This window comes from Somniosus microcephalus, chromosome 17, assembly GCF_052327205.1.
Source record: "Somniosus microcephalus isolate GS21.2 chromosome 17, FLI_Smic_1.0, whole genome shotgun sequence".
Classification (NCBI taxonomy): Eukaryota; Metazoa; Chordata; class Chondrichthyes; order Squaliformes; family Somniosidae; genus Somniosus; species Somniosus microcephalus.
The window spans coordinates 15,096,186-15,116,067 of record NC_141003.1 but is presented as its reverse complement, the minus strand read 5'-3'; the positions used below and the strand labels follow the sequence as shown (position 1 = coordinate 15,116,067).

Here is a 19,882-nt window from a genome sequence, read left to right as displayed (position 1 = left end):
CACATTGTAGCCATGGTGCACCATTCTTGGAAGGAGCGAATGTTTAAGGTGGTCGATGGGATGACAATCAAGCAGGTTGCTTTGTCTTGGATGGTGTCAAGCTTCTTGAGTGTTGTTGGAGCTGCACTCATCCAAGCAAGTGGAGAGTGTTCCATCACACTCCTGACTTGTGCCATGTCGATGGTGGGAAGGCTTTGGGGAGTCAGGAGGTGAGGCACACGTGAAAGGATACCCACCCTCTGACCTGCTCTTGTAACCACAGTATTTATGTGGCTGGTTCAGTTAAGTTTCTGGTCAATGGTGACCTCCAGGATGTTGATAGTGGGGGATTTCGCGATGGTAATACTATTGAATGTCAAGTGGCGGTGATTTGACTCTCGCTTGTTGGAGGTAGTCATTGCCTGGCACTTAAATGGTGCGAATGTTACTTGCCATTTATCAGCCCAAACCTGATTTTCCTCCAGGTCTTGCTGCTTGTGAACACGTACTGTTTCATTACCTGAGGAGTTGTGAGTGGAACTGATCACTGTGCAATAAGCAGCAAACATCCCCACTTCTGACCTTATGATGGGGGGAAGGTCATTGTTGAAGCAGCTGAAGATGGTTGGACCTAGGATACTGCCCTGAGGAACACCTGCAGTGATGTCCTGGGGATGAGATTATTGGCCTCTGACAACTATAACCACCTTCCTTTGTGTTAGCTATGACTCTAGCCAGTGGAGAGCTTTTCCCCTAATTCGCAATGACTTCAATTTTACTAGGCTCCTTGATGTTACACTCGGTCAATGCTGCCTTGATGTCAAGGGCAGTCACTCTCACGTCGGCTCTGGAATTCAGCTCTTTTGTCCATGTTTGGACCAAGGCTGTAATGAGGTCTGGAGCCGACTGTTCCTGGTGGAACCCAAACTGAGCATCGGTGAGCAGGTTATTGATCAGTAAGTGCAGCTGGATAGGATTGTCGGTGCCATTTCCAACAATTTGCTGGTGATTGGCAGTAGGCTGATGGGGCGTTAATTCGCTCAATTGCATTTGCCTTGCTTTTTGTGGGCAGGATATACCTGAGCAGTTTTCAACTTTGTCGGGCAGTTGCCTGTGTTGTAACTGTACAGGAACAGCTTGGCTGGAGATACGACTGGATCTGGAGCACAAGTCATCAGCACAACAGCCGGGATGTTGTCAGGGCCCATAGGCTTTGCTATATCCAGTGCTCTTAGCCATCTCTTAATATCATGTAGAGTGAATCGAATTGGCTGAAGACTGGCTTCTGTGATGGTGGGGACCTCAGGAGGAGACCGAGATGGATGATCCACTCGGCACTTATGGCTGAATATAGTTGCAAACACTTCAGCCTTATCTTTTGCACTCCTGTGCTGAGCTCCGCCATCACTGAGGAAAGGGAATGTTCAAGGAGCCTCCTCCTCCCGTTAGTTGTTTAATTGTCCACCACCATTCACGACTGGATGTGGCAGAACTGCAGAGATTTCATGTGGTATCGCTTAGCTGTATATATAGCATGTTGCCTCCGCTGTTTAGCATGCATGTATCCTGTGTTACAGCTTCACTGGGTTGGCACCTCATTTTTAAGTGCGCCTGGTGCTGCTCCGACCATGCTCTTCTGCAATCCTTATTGAACCAGGTTTGCTCCCCTGGCTTGATGGTAATGGTAGAGTGAGGGATTTGATGGGCCACGAGGTTACAGATTGTGGTGGAATACAATTCTGCTGCTGCTCATGGCCCACAGCGCCTCATGGATGCCGAGTTTTGAGTAGCCATATCTGTTCCGAATCTATCCCATTTACCACAACACGATGGAGTGTGTCCTCACTGTGAAGACAGGACTTTTTCTCCGCAAGGACTGTGCGATGGTCACTGCTATCAATGCTACCATGGACAGATGCATCTGCAACAGGTGGATTGATGAAGATGAGGTCATGTAAGTTTTTACCTCGAGTTGCTCCTCTCACCACCTGCTGCAGGCCCAGTATGGCAGTTATGTCCTTCAGGACTCGGCCAGCTCGATCAGTAGTGGTGCTACCACGCAACTCTTGGTGATGGATATTGAAGTCACCCACCCAGAGTACATCCTATGTCATTGCTGCCCTCAGAGCTTCTTCCAGGTTTTGTTCAACATGAAGGAGTACTGATTCAACAGCTGAAGGAGGGCAGTAGGTGTTAATCAGCAGGACGTTTCCTTGCCTATGCTTGACCTGATATCATGAGACTTCATGGGGTCTGGAATCAACGTTGAGGACACCCAGGGCCTCGCTCTCCTGACTGCATACCACAGTGCTGCTACCTTTGGTGGGACTGTCCTGCCGGTGGGACAAGGACATACCCAGGGATGGTGATGGAGGAGTCTGGGACATTGACGGAAAGGTATGATTCTGTGAGCATGACGATGTCAGGCTGTTGCTTTAATAGTCTGTGGGACAGCTCTCCCAATCTTGGCACAAAGCCCCAGATGTTGATGAGGAGGACTTTGCAGGTTCGATGTGGCTGGGTCTCCCTTTGTCGTGTCCTAAGCCAGTGTCTCGGTCGATGCCGGGTGGTCCATCTGGTTTTATTCTTATTATTGTTTTTCATCGTGGTTTGGTACAACTGAATGAATTGCTAGGGCATTTCAGAGGGCAGTTAAGAGTCAACCACATTGCTGTGTGTCTGGAGTCACATAGGCCAGACCAGGTAGGGACGGAAGATTTCCTTTTCTAAAGGACACCGGTGAACCAGATGGGCTTTTACAACAATCCGGTAGTTTCATGGCCACCATTACTGATACTAGCTTTTTAAATTCCAGATTTATTTAATTAACTTAATCTATATCCCCCAGCTGCCACAGTGGGATTTGAACTCACATCTCTGGATTATTAGCCCAGGGCTCTAGATTACTAGTCCAGTAAAGTAAAGACTTTGCCACAATACCCAAATAATAGAGGCATAAAGTACAATAGCAAGGAAGTTATGCTAAACCTTTATTAAACACTGCTTAGGCCTCAGCTGGAGTATTGTGTTCCTTACTGGGCACCACACTTTAGGAAGTTTGTCAAGTCCTAAGAGTGGGCGCAGAAGAGATTTACGAGAATGGTACCAGGGGTCAGTTATGCGAAGAGGCTGCAGATGCTGGGTTTGTTCTCCTTAGAGCAGGGAACGTTAATAGGAGATTTGATAGAGCTTTTCAAAATCATGAACGGTTTTGTTACAGTAAATAAGGATAAATTAATTCCAGTGATAGAAGGGTTGGAAACCAGAGGACACAGATTTAAGGTGATTTGCAAATGAACCACAGCTGAGGTGAGCATGTTGTGTTCTATGCATAGTTGTTACGATCTGGAATGCACTGCCTGAACAGGTGGTGGAAGCAGATTGAATAGTAACTTTCAAAAGGTAGTTGGATAAATAATTGAAGGGAAAACTCACATGGCTAAGATGAAAGTGCAATGGAGTGGGACTAATTGGATAGCTCTACAAAAGAGCTGGCACAGGCATGATGGGCCGAATGACCTCCTTCTGTGCTGTGTCATACTATGACACTGGATTGCGGCGGTAAGCTTTCGGACGTCAGGGTTTCAGGGTGTGCATTTTCCAGATCGGTTTTTCAAGTAATGCATAATGCCGCTTTAAAAAATAATGGCCCAGAAATTCGGGTCGGGGGCTTCCCGTGGATGCAAGCCCCCAACCTGCACTTACCTTGCGCACCGGCAGTTGAGCTGTAGGGCCCCATGGAATTCCGCTCTGGGGCCTGGCCCAGCTGCCGGCGCACTGTGCTTGCATGTCCCAGGGGCATAGTTAGTGCGATGCGTCCCCTGGGATCACGTGAGCCATGGGCAGCCAATCGGAGGAGGGAAAAGCCCATTCATAAGATTGACAGGAAGACCTGTGAACTTATGAATACTACGGGCCTCAAAATAGCATTAAACCTTCAAATAAATTTTAAAATCATCACACTTTTTCAATAAACTACAAATTACATTAAATAACTATTTAAAACAATAACTTAAATTTTTGAAAAAAATAATTTTATAAAAAAAGGGGCTAAAAATAAACTTACCTTGCTTTAAAGTATTTAAAAATACTAAACCTGTGGAAAAAATGTTTTAATTTTAATTAATTGACCACTTACCTTGTAAAAAGCAGGCCTTACACCTGCTTTTTAAATGTGTAAATCCTACAGGTTTAACCTCGTGTGAAAACCTGCAAAAAAAAACTAATTTCAAAGCGCATGCGCTACCTCCCCTGCACGCGCGTTCGAACTCTGAACCTCTTCGTTCAGAGGATCAGAAGTGCCGGTTTCCCACGCATGTGCAGTGCATGCAGGAAACCCGCACTTCCATTCAGCCTACAGGTGAGTACCCTATGCGTACTCACCCGTGGAGAGCCGAATTTCTGGGCCAGTATTAGATTAAAGGTAGAGGCATATAGGCCTAGAAATTCACTTGGGCGCGGGCAGCTCGCTCGCGCCCAAAAGTTAGCGCTGGGCGGGGAGGCATTAGCGGACGCCGTATATTCGTCTTCTGCGCCCCAATTCGGAAGCGGGCGCTATACCAGGATGTGCCCGCCTCCGTTTGGGGCGCTGCAACTGAATATCGGCGTGCTAGTTGCCGCAGCGCCACCCGATGCGGTGCGGCAGGCTGCGGTACTGCAGGCCTCCTCCTTCTATTAAGGGGGAGGTGCCTGCAACGGCCGGAGCCCCGATCGTGAGTGCCGGCAAAAGAGCCCGGCACAACGGAGAAGTGCCGGGCTCCACGGAAACCAGCCGGCCATGCCGCGGGGGGGGGGTGGAGGAGGCCGGGGAAGGAGGTGCGGGCAGGCGGCCGCCGAAAAAGCGGCCGGCCGCACCTTCAGCTTTAAAGCGCCCCACTATGGCAGCAGGACAGCCCCGTTTTCTGTTCGCTGTTTGCGCCCGCTTCGGAGGAGGCGGGCGCAAATAAATATGGGGATTGGCGCGGTTTCGGGGTGTTACGGGCCACCGCGCACACCGATGATGTCATCGGTCCCGGCGCAGTGCTAACGGCTACCGCCGCCAATACCGCTGCACTCAATTTCCGTGCTACCACCCCGCCGGCGCAAAAGACCTCTTTAGGCGCTAAGTGGGCGCAAGGCCCACTGAATTTCTAGGCCTTAATATTGCATAAAAGAGTAGCAAGCCTGAGGGCTGGGAGTATTTATAGAATTCAGCAAAGGAGGACAAGAAATTGATAAACAGAATGGAATATGAGAGTAAACTAGCAAGAGAAATAAAAGTAGATTCTATAAACTTCTATAGGTCTGTAAAAAGGAAGAGATTATCAAAAGTTAACGTGGGTCCCTTACAGGCAGAGACAGGATTTATTATAATGGGGAATAAGGAAATGTCAGAGACATTAAACAAATACTTATGTATCTGTCTTTAATGAAGAAGACACGAAAGCCATTCTGGAAATACTGGGGGACCAAGGATCTAGTAAGAATGAGAAACTTACTGAAGTTAGTATTAGTAAAAAAATAGTACTGGAGAAATTATTGGGACTTAAAGCCGTCAAATCCCCTGGACCTGATGACCTACATTCTAGGCAGCAAAATTTGGTAGTTTAGCGCCTGCCATTAGTGCCTGGCGGTGGTGCTAATGGGGCGTTAAGGCTTTAGCGCACAGCTGCGGCGAATCCAACGCCGCACATGACCGTCAGTGGTGAATTAGTGCTGGTGCTAACTATTAGAGCCTAGGCCTCTAGCGCCGCTTATGTGGTGAGTTCAATGCACGTGCAATGCCCCATTAATGGCCCCGATGCAAAATTGCATTTTGCCCCCTGCTTTAGCACCTCGCACCAACAATGCCAGCAAGAGGAAGCGTTGTGCACTCAGAAATGTGCTGCAGGAACAGTAATTAAAGGGAATGCTTCCGTGTTGATTGACCATCGCTAAAAAGGCACTTTCACTGATCGCACTGTTTAAAAGTTGCACCAATCTGCTGCTTACACAGAGGTTTTACACCTTTTCCTCAAACATCGCCAATTGCTGCACTTTCTGAAAGTGACGGGGGCTGCAATGGCAGTCGCCCAGCTCGCGTTGAAAAACGCCACTGATGACTTTCAGGTTATACAGAGTGATTGGCCATTCCCTTTAAGAGATGGAAGCGGCCTGTGTGATTAAAGATTGCCGTTGGACAGCACATGACCTCCTTTGTCGCTCTGCCGGTAGCGCCCCGCTCTCAGAGGTTAGAACCTAAAGTTAGGAGCGTAGCACTTGATTTAGAGCTCCACTTCCCTCTTGGAGCGCCAACAATGAATTTCACGGGAGTCGACAATGATTAGCGCCTGAGACTAATTCTTCGGCCTAGAAATTCAGTCTGGACACATTTGGGGCGCTAAAGTCAGGCGTTCGCTAAAGTTAGCGCCCGCCGGAAAGTGTAGGCCACTTCGCGGAAATTCAGTAGATTTGGCCAAGAGTTTGGGCGAGCGCTGAAACTGGCGTTGCAATGCTATCTTCAGGCGCTAAGCCGGAGATGCGGCCTGATAACGCCGAGGCCGGGCGCAGCGCAGGTGCAGGCATGTTTTGATTGACAGCAGACACCCTGATGCCGGCCAGCTCTTAAAGGGGGAAGGGTCGACTTTGACTGCTGCCATGCCCTGCATAGTGGAGCCCTGCAGCTAGGCCTCAACACTGCTGGTGGGCCAAAATAGCGCCTGAAGCCATGGAGAGGGCCCGTGAACGAGCGCAGCGCTTCTCAGAGCATGCTCTGAGGGTGCTGGTTGATGGTGTGGAAAACAAAAGAGAGATCTTGTGCCCGGACAGTGGCAAGAAGGCTCCCAGGAGGCAGTACAGGAAAGCCTGGAAGAAAATCGCCCACAGGGTGTCATCCACCTGCGATGTCCCCAGGAGTGCGGACCAATGCCGGAAGAAGTACAACGACCTCACTCGGTTGGTGAAGGTGAGTACCCTTTCCAGTGTCCTCCTCATCCTTGCATGTGCACCTCACATTATGGGCAAAGGGACCTCAAAGGCCTAATGGGCAGCCCTCCTCCCGCAGCTATGGCACTGGCATGATCATCAATAGCACTTTCTGCACTTAACACACTGGCCAAGCTATTCGATCATGGGAGGCAGTGCACACAGCAACAGGGCACTACACTGGCCAAGCTATTCCACCATGGGAGGCAGTGCACACAGCAACAGGGCACCACACTGGCCAAGCTGTTCGACCATTGGAGGCAGTGCACACAGCAACAGGGCACCACACTGGCCAAGCTATTCGACCATGGGAGGCAGTGCACACAGCAACAGGGCACCACACTGGCCAAGCTATTCCACCATGGGAGGCAGTGCATACAGCAGCAGGGCACCACACTGGCCAAGCTATTCCACCATGGGAGGCAGTGCACACAGCAACAGGGCACCACACTGGCCAAGCTATTCGACCATGGGAGGCAGTGCACACAGCAACAGGGCACCACACTGTACTTACAGGCCGTCCTTTCTCTTGCAGGCCAAGCTGGCGCGGAATTTGAGGAGCCAGTCTGTCACCGGTGGAGGCCGTCCCGAGTACCAGGCGCTCAGTGAGCTGGAGGAGAGCGTGGCTCGACTCATGCGTGGCCGGGTGACTGGCCCTGTTGCCATCGGAGATGCGGACCCTGTACTGGGACCCACTGGTAAGGACATGACCGGTTGGACCTCTCTCGTTGCCCTTGCGCTTCCGACCTACATCCTTTCCCACTGTCCGACAAATGCGCATAATGCCACCACGCAGGCCTCCCTCGCTGACGCCCTGTCCTCACTCTAAAGCTACTCTTGTGCCTTCCTGCTTTCAGCTGGTGAGGAGGAGGTGGTCCCTCAAGCTCAGAGTGCCAGGCCCTTGGAGGAGGAGGACGACGAGGACCAGGAGGAAGGCGGCACATCGGGGGAACCCTCATCCGCTCCAGGGGATGGCAATGGAGGGGAGACGTCTGGCCTGCAGGAGAGCCAGGGGGAAGTGTTGCAGGGGAGGGCAGTTCCTGGGCCCAGTGGTGTTGATGCACGTGGGAAGGGTCGGGCAGCATGGCGGCCTTCTCCCCAGAGGGGGGAGGTGTTGCAGGGGAGGGCAGTTCCTGGGCCCAGTGGGGTCGACGCATGCGGGAAGGGTCGGGCAGCTCGGCGGCCTTCTCCCCAGAGGGAGAGTCCGCCCTCCAGTCCGGAGACGGTCCTCACCCAGGAGGTGCGCCTCCTCGATGAGATGTCGGCGGCGTTGGAGCGGCGCCACCAGGAGTTCATGGGGATTGTGCAACAGATGCCTCAGGCCATTGAGTCCCTGGCTCATAGTGTGATCGCTTTCGGCGAATCACAGGCCAGGGGGGTCGAACAACTCGCGGCAGCGCACGACAGGGGTGTCCAGCAACTCGCGGCAGCGCAGGACGCGAGTCGCGAGTACATGAGTGGTGCCGTCCAGACACTGGCAGAGCTGATGCGGGCACATACCAGGGCAGTTCGGGCACTCACTTCTGCCACACTCGCTGTGGTGCGGAAGCATCGCCAGGGCACCCGCCGCCCTGCTGCAGCACAGCGGTCTGGCCTCCACCAGCTTGCTGCGCTTGCTGCACTGCCAGCCCGGCCGAGTGCCAGTGTCTCTGGCGAACAGCGCGCGCCTGCCATCAGCCAGCTTGCCCCCATTGGTGCAGCCGACACTGCCACTCCCCCAGCCAAGGTGCGATGAGCTGCTGCTGAGACTGATGCTGGCCAGCCACAGCTGCAGCAGCCACCAGCCGGCCCCTCCCGGGCCGGGCCTCGTCTAGGCCGACCCCCAAGGGCATCTGCCGACACGCATTGTCGCCCTCATGAGCCTTCCCCCAGCCTTGCCACAGCCACAGGGCCCAGGTTGAGGCGGAGCAGCAGGTCGGGCAGGGGCCGGAGAAGCCTGTCTAAGGACTCGCCCTCTCGGCACACCCAGTAGAGTGTGGTGATAGCGGTTTTTTTTATATGGGGGGGCTTGTGTTCTGGGGGGGGATTATTTTGGTAAGGCCGAAGATCAAGGCATTTTTTTTTTTTCTGGGGGTGTTTGTGTTGTGGAGGGGGGGGGCTTATTTTTGTAAGGCCGATGATGAAGGCTATTTGGATGGGCAAGTTTTGTTAGTCCTCCCCAGGTTTTGGGAGTGACAGATGTTTTTGACTGTTTTTTGGGGGTCTTGTCTGTTTTTCTGTTTCATGTGGGAAGGGCCCTGAGTTTGTGAAATAAAGCTTTTTATTTATTCAGCATGTCCAGGTGTCATGTTTCAAGTGGTTGTTGCGTTAACCGGCTGAGGGCTTGCGGAGCAGCTGCCTTCAGGTGTGTTCATTGCCACAGGCCATTCCCTGACAGGGGGCCTAGAAGTGTCGTTCAATAAGCCGCCGGCGGACGGCCCTTGGACCTTGTGGCTCCCTCCTGGGCTGGTACCCCTCCTCCTCCTCCTCCTCCTCCTCATGGTCCTCCTGCTCGTCCTCCTGAGGTGGTGGTGCAATGTCAGGTGGCAGTGCCTGAGTCCTGCGGATAGCCAGGTTGTGCAGCATGCAGCACACGACGACGAACTGGGAGACTCTATCCGGCGAATACTGTAGAGATCTGCCGGAACGATCCAGGCAGCGGAACCGTTGCTTGAGGACGCCTATCGTTTGCTCTATGATGTTCCTTGTGGCTTGATGGCTTTCGTTGTATGCCTCCTCCGCTGGGGTCCTGGGCGCGCGGAGCGGGGTCATGAGCCATGTACACAAAGGGTAGCCCTTGTCCCCGATAAGCCATCCCCTTGGTGGAGGCTGTGCCTCGAACATGTCAGCCACAGTAGTCTGGCGCAGGATAAATACATCGTGGCTGCTTCCTGGAAAGCGGGCATTGACAGCTAGGATGCGCTGCCTGTGGTCACACACCAGCTGTACATTGAGGGAATGGTAGCCCTTCCGGTTGCAGTAATCCTCAGCATTGTCGATAGGTGCCCGCATAGCCACATGCGTGCAGTCAATGGTGCCCTGCACCATGGGGAAGCCCGCGATCCTGCCAAATCCGACTGCACGCTGCTCCTGCCTCTGTAGGGTCATGGGGAAGGAGATGAATTGGTGTCTCCTCGCGAAAAGTGCATCGGTGACCTGCCGGATGCAGCGATGCGCGGCGAACTGGGAGATGTTCGCTATGTCCCCTGCAGCGGCTTGGAAGGAGCCGCTTGCATAAAAGTTCAGAGTCACCGTGACCTTCACTTCCACCGAGAGAGACGTCCTGCACATCAGCTGTGGATGCAGATCTCTGTGAAGCAGCTGGCAGATCTCTGCAACCACCTCCCTTCTGAAGCGCAGCCTCTTAACACAATGCGCTGCAGTCATGGTGAGATAGGACACCTGCTGCCGGTATTGCCTGAGTGGGTAAGGCCTACGTTGCCGACGCCTGATGGCCCCTCTGCGTCTAGGCATGGCTGGCCCTCTCTCACAGTGTCTGCGAGCCCTTCGCACCTAATGCTGCAACTGAGGGTTGGACCCCCATACAGCCCCCATAATAAAGTTGCAAACAGTGAAATCACAATGATTCAAATGTCAAAGCTCTGGCCAGAAGCCAAAAATACCTCTCCTATGTTGCCCCAAATCAGTAAGCTCTGTCCCTTGGTCTCTGTCCAGAAATCCAAAGCAGTAAAGTCATTGCAGCAAAATGGCTGGGCTTTATAGGTCAGCGTAAGTGCCCTTTAATTAGCGCTCCCCGAGGCCCACAGGGCCTCTGTTGCGTTCCACTTCACAGTTCTTAACAGCGCCACACCCACATTGGGCGGGCGCCACTGAATTTCCGGTTTGGGGCACACAAACAGCGTTGCACGACGAAATGACGTCATAAGCTGCGCGCGCAGCTGAGCGGGCGCAAACACTTTGCGCCGGCGCTAAATGTCAACTGAATTTGGGCGTAGGCGCAGATCGGTCTGCGCCCGGGCGCTAAGTGCCTAGCGCTGGAAATATACCCCTCTTATGGCGTTAACGGCTGGCGAACGCAACTGAATTTCTAGGCCTTCAACTTCTAAAGCTTTAGCGCCCCAAACGGGACTATACTGAATTTCTCCCCCTGGGGTAAAAATTGGTTTGCTTTGCACCTCCCATTAGCACCCGATGGGGGTGCGAATGTGGTGCAAAGCCCTTAGCACCTTGGCACATGCCGCTAACGCCTCCCGCGAAATAATGAAGGAGCTCAGCAGGGATGAAAGTCGGTTGCACCCCGCGGCACTGCAACTCTGGCGATTTCTTCAGTTGCGCCCCCTGAACTATCGCCAGATGTAATGTCCGACAGGGTCAGGGTGGCGCTTTTGCAGCCACATTGGCGCAAATGAAATGGCATGTGCCGGGAGGCCATTTTTTTAGGTCACCTGCCAGCACCCGCCTCCTTTTGCTTCATCATGTAGGGTGCCAGCCGCAATCGGTCAGCCCGGCACTGCTCTTGAGTGCTGGGCTGTTTTGCCAGCACCCTGCTCCCCGGTGGCCCTTTAATCAGGGGAGGGTGGCCTGTAATACCACAGTGCTACATGTTGACGTGCATGGTGCTGCTGCATGTAGCACTGTGAGATTGAATGGTAGCACCCCAGGAAGGAGGGGGAGCACTTCCAGTAGCGCCCCGCCTCCTGCTTGGGGTGCTAGCACTCAACTTACGGCACAGGGGCGCTAACATTTTGGGGGCACTAAAAGAACCACCCAGGTGAAGTAACCAACTCAAAGGAGGCGCAACTGGATTTTTCCCCAAAGAAGCCTTACTGCAATTATATAGCTTCTTGTTGAGGCCACACCTGAAGTACTGTGTACCGTTTTGGTGTCCGTACCTAAGGAAGGAAATAATTTCCTTAGAGGGAGTGCAACGAAGGTTCACCAGATTGATTACTGGGATGGGGATTGTCTTATGAATAGAGATTGAGGAGGCTGGCATAAAATAATTAGCGGTAGAAATTCATTATAGCCCAGTAATGGGCACTAACTTCTGAAAAGTTTGAGATTGAGCACCAGGCACTAAGGAATCTGGCTGCATGCTAAATTAAGTGTTAGTGCTCAAAGAAAGGTCTGGAATGCTAACTCAAGTGTCACTGACCAAGCTCAGTGGCTTTAGACTCAATTCGCTAAGCAATTTCAGGTGCAGTGTAATCTCTAGTCATCATTGCCACAGGCTCTTTCCAGTTCAGTCATGCTGCAAAACTTCATTCTCAGCATTGCTGGTTCTGCAGCAGTCTTAACAAGCAGCAGAAGGCCAAGGAGCAGGAACTGAACCACTGAAGGAGGTGTCATTATGGAAGATCAATGGTCCAGAGAGAGAGCTCGTAGATTCTGAGACTAAGCATTGGAGGCCTTGTTCTTCACTGTGGAGAGACAGAGGGTGATACTGTACCCGGCAAGTGGCAGGAGGCCCTCACCGCAAGTCTTCAGTGCCATTTGCAGGGAGCTAGCCCAGCAGGTCTCGGGCAGCACTGTTTCCCCAGGACCCAAACACAGTGCAGGACGAAATTTAACAGCTTCACTCTCGTGGTCAGAGTGAGTCAATGCTTCAACAACTGCTACATACCACCATCTGAACCTTAGTCTGCATACAATGCCCAAAGCACCACACACCCAGCACTTACCCACCAACAACCTCTACCTACCAACACTCACACCCGCATCTCACACCTTGCACACAATGACAACTAATCAACTATGGCAGACACATCTCCCAAACACATTGCTCCACACTCACTCAGAAACTTTCATTTCTCTTGCAGGCCAAGGTGGCTCACAACAGGAGGGAGCAGGAGTCCACAGGCAGGGCACAACCTGACACCCAACCACTACTGAGCTGGAGGAATGAGTGCTCTAATAGTCGGGCACCAGGTGTTGGATGCCATGGACAACGGCAATGTTGACTGCCTTGGGGACAACAACGGTATGTTCATCCCTACTCCTACTTTTCACATCCCACTTCCCCCTCACACCACAAGCCTTTCCCACTTTCCAGCTAATCATGCTCCATGCATGCCTTTCTCCCTCCCTGACACCTCCCCTCACCTTAACCCGACTTTTGTGCCTGTCCACTTTCAGGTAATCAGCAAGCAGCTGAGCAGTCTGTCCCTGAGTGTATTATCTTAATGGCAAGAAACTGGAAAGTACTGAAGTACAAAGGGATCTGGGGGTCCTGGTGCACGAATCTCAAAATGTTAGTATGCAGGTGCAGCAAGTGATTAAGAAGGCCAATGGAATGTTGGCTTTCATTGCTAGGGGGATAGAATATAAAAATAGGGAGGTATTGCTTCAGTTGTACAAGGTATTGGTGAGACCGCACCTGGAATACTGCGTACAGTTTTGGTGTCCATACTTAAGAAAGGACATACTTGCTCTCGAGTCAGTACAAAGAAGGTTCACTCGGTTAATCCCGGGGATGGGGGGATGGACATATGAGGAGAGGTTGAGTAGATTGGGACTCTACTCATTGGAGTTCAGAAGAATGAGAGGCAATCTTATTGAAACATATAAGATTGTGAAGGGGTTGGATCGGGTGGATGCAGGGAAGATGTTCCCGATGATGGGTGAAACTAGAACTAGGGGGCATAGTCTTAGAATAAGGGGCTGCTCTTTCAAAACTGAGATGAGGAGGAACTACTTCACTCAGAGGGTGGTAGGTCCATGGAATATGCTGCCCCAAAAAACTGTAGAAGCTACATCATTACATGAATTTAAAACAGAAATAGACAGTTTCCTAGATGTAAAGGAAATTAAGGGTTATGGGGAGCAGGCAGGAATTTGGACATGAGTCTAGATTCGGATCGGTCATGGCCCTGTGGGTAGCGGAGCGGGCCCAGGGGCCGTGTAGCGTGATCCTGCTCCTATTTCGTGTGTCTAATTCTGTTAGATGCAGGGGATGGTTCTGTGATAGTGGATTGGCAGTTAGGATCAGGTCAGCCATGATCTTATTGAATGGCGGAGCAGGCTCGAGGGGCCGATTGGCCTACTCCTGCTCCTATTTCTTATGTTCTTATGTTCGTATGTACCGTTGAGAGCGAGGCAGAAGAAGAGGAGGATGAAGAACACACTGCGTCACTGCATGTCTCACCCACAGGCACCAGCTCAGGTACTGGCACTACGTATCCTTTAGAGGCTAGTATAGAAGCAAAATCTGCACAGGGTGAGGCACAGGGGAGGAGCAGTTTGCAGCAAGGCCAGGGGGAAAGGGTAGCTTGGGAGTCAGCTCCCCAGAAGGCAAGTTCGCGCATGAGTTCTGCTGCACAAGACTTAGATGAGGACCTCGATTGGTGGGAGGGCCTTTAGAAGAAGGGTGATGGGCATGCACAAGGAGATGATAGGTGCAATGGCAAGGGCGCCTGAGAGCCTCTCGGCAATGGTGAGGAGCATGGAGGAGTCTGACTCCAACATTACACAGAGCTCTGCACACAACTTGGAGCTCATCATTTGCAGTCTGCAAAGCATGGTGGACTCCCAGAAAGATGGTGGCGACCCAGACCTCATGTCGCGTGTGATGGGCAATGTCCCAGCTTCCATTGCTGCACAGGCAGAAGGCATGCAACGTCTTAGTGTGGCAATGCAGTCTATGCTTGGTGCCAGCGATTCTCAGACCGATCTCATGCAGTCTCAGCTTGATGCCACGCAAGCTCTGACTGCTGCGATTGTGGCTGAGTCGACCACTATCCACTGGGGCTTTCACGGTGTCGCAGCAGGCCAGCAATCTGTGCTCCATCAGATTGGTAGTGATGCTGAGGTGCTGCCCGGGGGAGTGGCAGGGGGCCAGTGGAGCAGGAAGCTGCTGTCCGCTCTCAGGATTACAACATTCCTGCTCCCACCACTGCCACTTTGCCATTGCCCTTGTCATTGCCTGTTATCCAGCCATCCCAGACTGTTGCCGCCTATGCTGAGCGGATTCAGTATACAGCTGGGTCTTCCAGGTCCAGAGCTGGTCGAGGGCGTCCTGCAAGGCCAGCTGAAGTCCCACACATGGATACTGAGCAGCCTTCCATCCGTCATGCTGCAGCCACTGGGCCAACACTTTATAGGAGCAGTAGAGTAGGCAAAGGTGCTGTAACGAGGGACACTAAGGGATTGCACAAGGGTGAATAGCTAATATTTGTTTTGTAAATATGTGTTTATTGATTATTGATAAATGTATTATTTGGCTTTGGATGATTTTGTGGTGTCTCCCATTTCAGTTTTGTGCTGTGATATGGCCTGCGACTGGAATGGAATGATGGGGATGTGGTGACCAATGGGGATCTGGGGTTTAATTTATTGGAACCACAGTCTGGTGAGGTGGTCATGGAACCCCTTGCCAGAAGGCCGATTGATTGGCTGCCTCCTCCCTCGCTCCTGTTCTTCCTACTCCTCCTCCTCCTCCTCCTCCCCATCATCCTCTTCCTCCTCGTCCTCCTCCTCCTCCTCGCCGCCTTCTTCCTCCTGAGGTGGTCCCGCAGTCCCTGGTGGCACGGGCTGGGCCCTTATGATGGCCAGTTTGTGGACCATGCAGCAGACCAAAACGAAATGGGACACCCACTCAGCCGAGTACTAGAGGGTTCCTCCCAAGTGGTCAAGTCAGCGGTACCATTGCTTGAGCAACCCGATGGCCTGCTCATTGATGTTCCTGGTGGCATCATGGCTCTCATTATATGAGTGCTGGCCAGAAGGGTTGGGTTTGCAGAGGGGAGTCATGAGCCAGGTGGAGAGCAGTTAGTCCTGTCTCTGTCCAGCCAACCGTGAGCTTAATGTGATGGCTGGAAGAGTGCAGGCACACCAGTCTGGCACAGGATGAAGGCATTGTGGCTGCTGCTAGGATAGTGGGCATTCACATTGCGAGTTTGCTGTCTGTGGTCGTACACCAACTGCACGTGAAATGAATGTTATCCTTTGCGGTAATGGAGAGCTCAGGATTGTTGTGCGGTGCCCACAAAGCAACGTGGATACAGTCAATGGTGCCATGCACCATGGATAAGCCCGCTATCCCGGCCAAACCAAATGCACGTCCATCCTGCTTCTCTCAGGTGATGGGTAAGGAAATGTAGTCCCTTACCCTACTGTAGCGAAACTCTGTGACCTCCCGAATGCAGTGATGGACGGTGAACTGCGAGATTTTCGCTATATCTCCTGTTGCAGACTGGAAGGAACTGCTGGTGAAGAAACTGAGGGTGACTGTGACCTTGACTGTCACTGAGAAAACCATGGTTGTCCTGATCTGAGCCTCGAGGTCTGGTTGCAGTTGGTGGCAGAGTTTGGTGAGCTCATCCTGGAGTAGAGCCTTCTAATGCACAGCTCCTCGCTTAATTGGAGGTAGGAGAAGTACTCTCAGAATACCCTCAGAGGGTAAGGCCTCCGGTTGAAAGCCCTGATGGCCCTCCTCCTTCCTCTGGCCATATTTTGCAATCGTTCTCGCTGCCTCTGCTCCCTCCTCAGTAGTTCCTGGAGGAAAAGGTCGAAGACCAGTACAGCCCCCATTAATGTAACCATGTGTAGCAGTTTGAAATTTTGTCACAATGGCCCAGAAATTCGGGTCTCCGCAGGTGAGTACGCATGGGATACTCACCTGTAAGCCCAATGGAAGTGCCGGTTTTGTGCATGCACTGTGCATGCGCAGGAAACCAGAACTTCTGTTCCCCTGAAAGAAGGGGTGGAGAGGTGGAATGCGTGCACAGGAGATGCAGTGCGTGCGCATCAAACTTACATTTTTTTTTGCAGGTTTTTCCGGGAGGTTAAGTCTCCAGGAGTTACACTTTTAAAAAGCCGCGCAAAGCCTGCTTTTTACAAGGTAAGTGGTGAACGAATTAAAATTAAAACATTTCTGCCACAGTTTTGTTATTTTAAATACTTTAAAGAAGGGTAAGTTTGCTTTTAGCACCGTTAGAAAACGTAATTAATTTATTCAAACACTTAAATTATTGTTTAAAATAGTTATTTCATGTAATTTATAGTTATTTTTAAAATGTGATTATTTTTCAAATTTATTTAGATTTAGTGATGTTTTGGGGGCTTATAGTATTTATAGGTTTGACGGCTCTTCCTGTCAAACTTATGAATGAAGCATTCCCTGCTACCATTGGCTCTCCATGGCCCACGGGATCCCAGTGGACACATCGAACTAACTGTGCCCCTGGGATATGCAAGCACTGCGCGCCGGCAGTTGGAGGAGGCCCAGGATCGGAATCCCACGGGGGTCCACAGCACAATGGCCGGCACGCTAGGTAAGTGCAGGTCGGAGGCTTGCACCCATGGGAAGCCTCCAACCCGTATTTCTGGGCCAATATGTTTCTGAGGATTCCATACGGCAATGGAATACCTTTAAGCAGATTAGCAACTCTCCTTTCTGATTTGCCCACCTGGCCCACTTGACCACAAGCACACTTCCGAACTGCCTGTGTCCCTGGAATCGGTCGTCCTTTCCACAGGTGTACACATTTTGGCCCAGGACCCTGAAGATAAGTGCGGATATTTTTAGCTGGTCAGTGGCGTACACCGGAGGTACGTCTCCGACTGCTAATACCGGGCCTATGCAATTCTATGTAGTTGGAAGTGCTCATCTGGTGTTTGTGCGAAAAAGTACTGTCCGCTCAGGGACAGGGTAAAACGAGTTGTCTGCTGCATCCGGCTATGTTACCTGGTAGTCAGTAATACCTGAATTGGATGTCCCATATTTTACGTATAGTAGTCTTTCACTTTGTGGAGTCCAAAATACATTTTATCTTCCTTCTGTATTTATGGCAGACTGCAGAATATTTAATTTTTTATACCAGTTTTGAAATGAATTGTCCCTGGGAAGAAATATATATTGACTTTGAATAGAATCTCTGAAAAAATGAGGTTGCCCGTTTCTTCTGGCTACTTTTGAGCAATGTTAGAACAGTTTTTACCGTTGGATGGACAGGCATGGAAGCATAATGTATTAATCGACCACAAGATCTAATTAATCCAATCAACTCTCATTTAAATTACCAAATCTTATTCCCTTTTAATAAATACTATTCCGTTGAAGCTTTAGATGTAATATTGTGTTGGAATTACTCTGAGTCATAATAGGGACTAGCGTTGATGAAAACAGAGGACATTGCATGTCACGTGGATAGATTCGGCCAATGTAAAGAAGTAAAAGGCATTTACATCAAGAATTGTTATAATTTGAATCTTGGTTCTGTGTTGTTGATCGGCGCTTATCTCTATTGGTGAATGGCCCTTATTGCTGCGTATTCTGCGCTCTTTACCTTCCTTCCAGATTTTCCATTTTTCTTAGAATAAAGCAGAACGACATTTGCGTATATCAGCGGGTGATCAACTGCTTCTTACAATATCTATAAAAGCAATGTGTTGTAGTTATCTCATTAACTTCATTAACCTTCAGAATGCTTCATAAAACAGAGTAAGGTCATGATGATATTTGAATATTCCTTACATTAGTATATTTATATTATTGGGCTAGCTACTTCCCTCAAGCAATTTCATTTACGTAACATTCATTCCCCTATAATTAGTTCTTTACAAGTAAAACTATAGAAAATCCCATCTCCATAATCTTGTTAATATAGTTTAATAATCAGCAAGGCATTCTCCACAGTATGCAGTATTTAATGCCCATTGCATCCACAGTATCACAGGCCACATGTTTGATAAAGTGTTAGATTAATAGGGGAAGAAATTCATTTTAGCCCAGAATGGGCACTAAGTTTGGAAAAGTTTGAGATTGAGTGCCAGGTCCTAAAGAATCCTGCTGCACTTAAAATTCAGTGCCATCGCTTAAAGAAAATATGGGCGCACTAAAGCAAATGCTGACGGCCTAGCTCAGTGGTGTTACACTCAAAACTCTAACCAATATCAGGTGCATTCTAATTGCAAGTCATCATTGCCACAGGCTCTTTCCAGTTCTTAAAGGGGATGCTCATTCATGCTGCAGAACCTCATTCTCAGCATTGCTGCCTGTGAACCTGTGTCAGCAAGCAGGAGCAGTCCAAGTCCAAGGAACCAGACGACTCAATCAGCTATACCAATGGCAGATCCACGCCCCAGGGAGAGAGCCCGCAGATTTTTGGACCAAGCATTGGATGAGTTGGTGTCCGCTGTGGAGAGGTGGAGGGTGCTGCGCTACCCAGCAAGTGTCAGGAAGCCTTCGCCGCAAGTCTTCCTTGTCATGTGGGGTAGGTTATGCATCAGGTGTCAGGCAGCACTGTGGTCCCCAGGGCCCATACACAGTGGTGAAAGAAATTTAAGTACCTCATGCAGGTTGTCAGTGTGAGTCAATGCCTCAATCTTGTTATGAATGCTGCATGCATTCAGATATAGAACTTTTAACTTTGTCTTTTTACCATTTCTCCTTGTTTTGGCCCCATTTTCTATTGCACTCTTATTTTTAAACATTCTTTCCCTTCCTGTCACAATCTGGTTATTATTTTACCCATCTCTATCCTGCTCCATTGCTTCTTCACTTCTCACTGACTTTTAAAATCCCTGCTCACCTTGATTCTCCACCCCCCCCCACCCCCCACTATTTAGTTTAAAGCCCTCTGAGCTACCGTCTGCACACACTGGCCAAAGCACCACACCCCAGCCCTCACCCATCAACAATCTCTACCTACAAACACTCACACCCACATCTCACACCGTGCACACAATGACAGCTATTTAATTATCGCAGGCACATCACCGAAACACATTGCTCCACACTCACTCACACACTTTCTTTCTCTTGCAGGCCAAGGTGGCTCACAACAGGAGGGAGCAGGAGTGCACAGGCGGGGGACAACCTGACACCCAGCCACTTTCGGAGCTGGAGGAAAGAGTGCTCAAATCATCGGCATCAGGTGGTGGGCGCCGTGGCCACTGGCGATGTTGACCCCCTTGGGCGCAACAACGGTATGTCCAACCCTACTCTTACTTCTCACATCCCACTTCCACCTCACCCCACAAGCCTTTTGCACTTTCCTGCTAATCATGCTGTATGCATTCA

At 50.7% G+C, this 19,882-nt stretch overlaps 2 protein-coding genes across 2 annotated transcripts in view; both read left to right on the top strand.

Moving 5' to 3' along the window:
* LOC147105519 (tyrosine-protein phosphatase non-receptor type substrate 1-like) overlaps positions 1-19,882 on the top strand; it is a 191,153-nt gene that overhangs the window by 57,529 nt on the left and 113,742 nt on the right. The gene's annotated exons all lie outside the window — the stretch shown is intronic.
* Positions 4,791-8,933, top strand: LOC147105522 (uncharacterized). The gene is made up of 3 exons (XM_086009961.1): positions 4,791-6,901; positions 7,457-7,619; positions 7,779-8,933. The coding sequence occupies exons 1-3, from the start codon at positions 6,665-6,667 to the stop codon at positions 8,654-8,656; spliced, it is 1,278 nt and encodes a 425-aa protein (XP_085866087.1). The 5' UTR covers positions 4,791-6,664; the 3' UTR covers positions 8,657-8,933.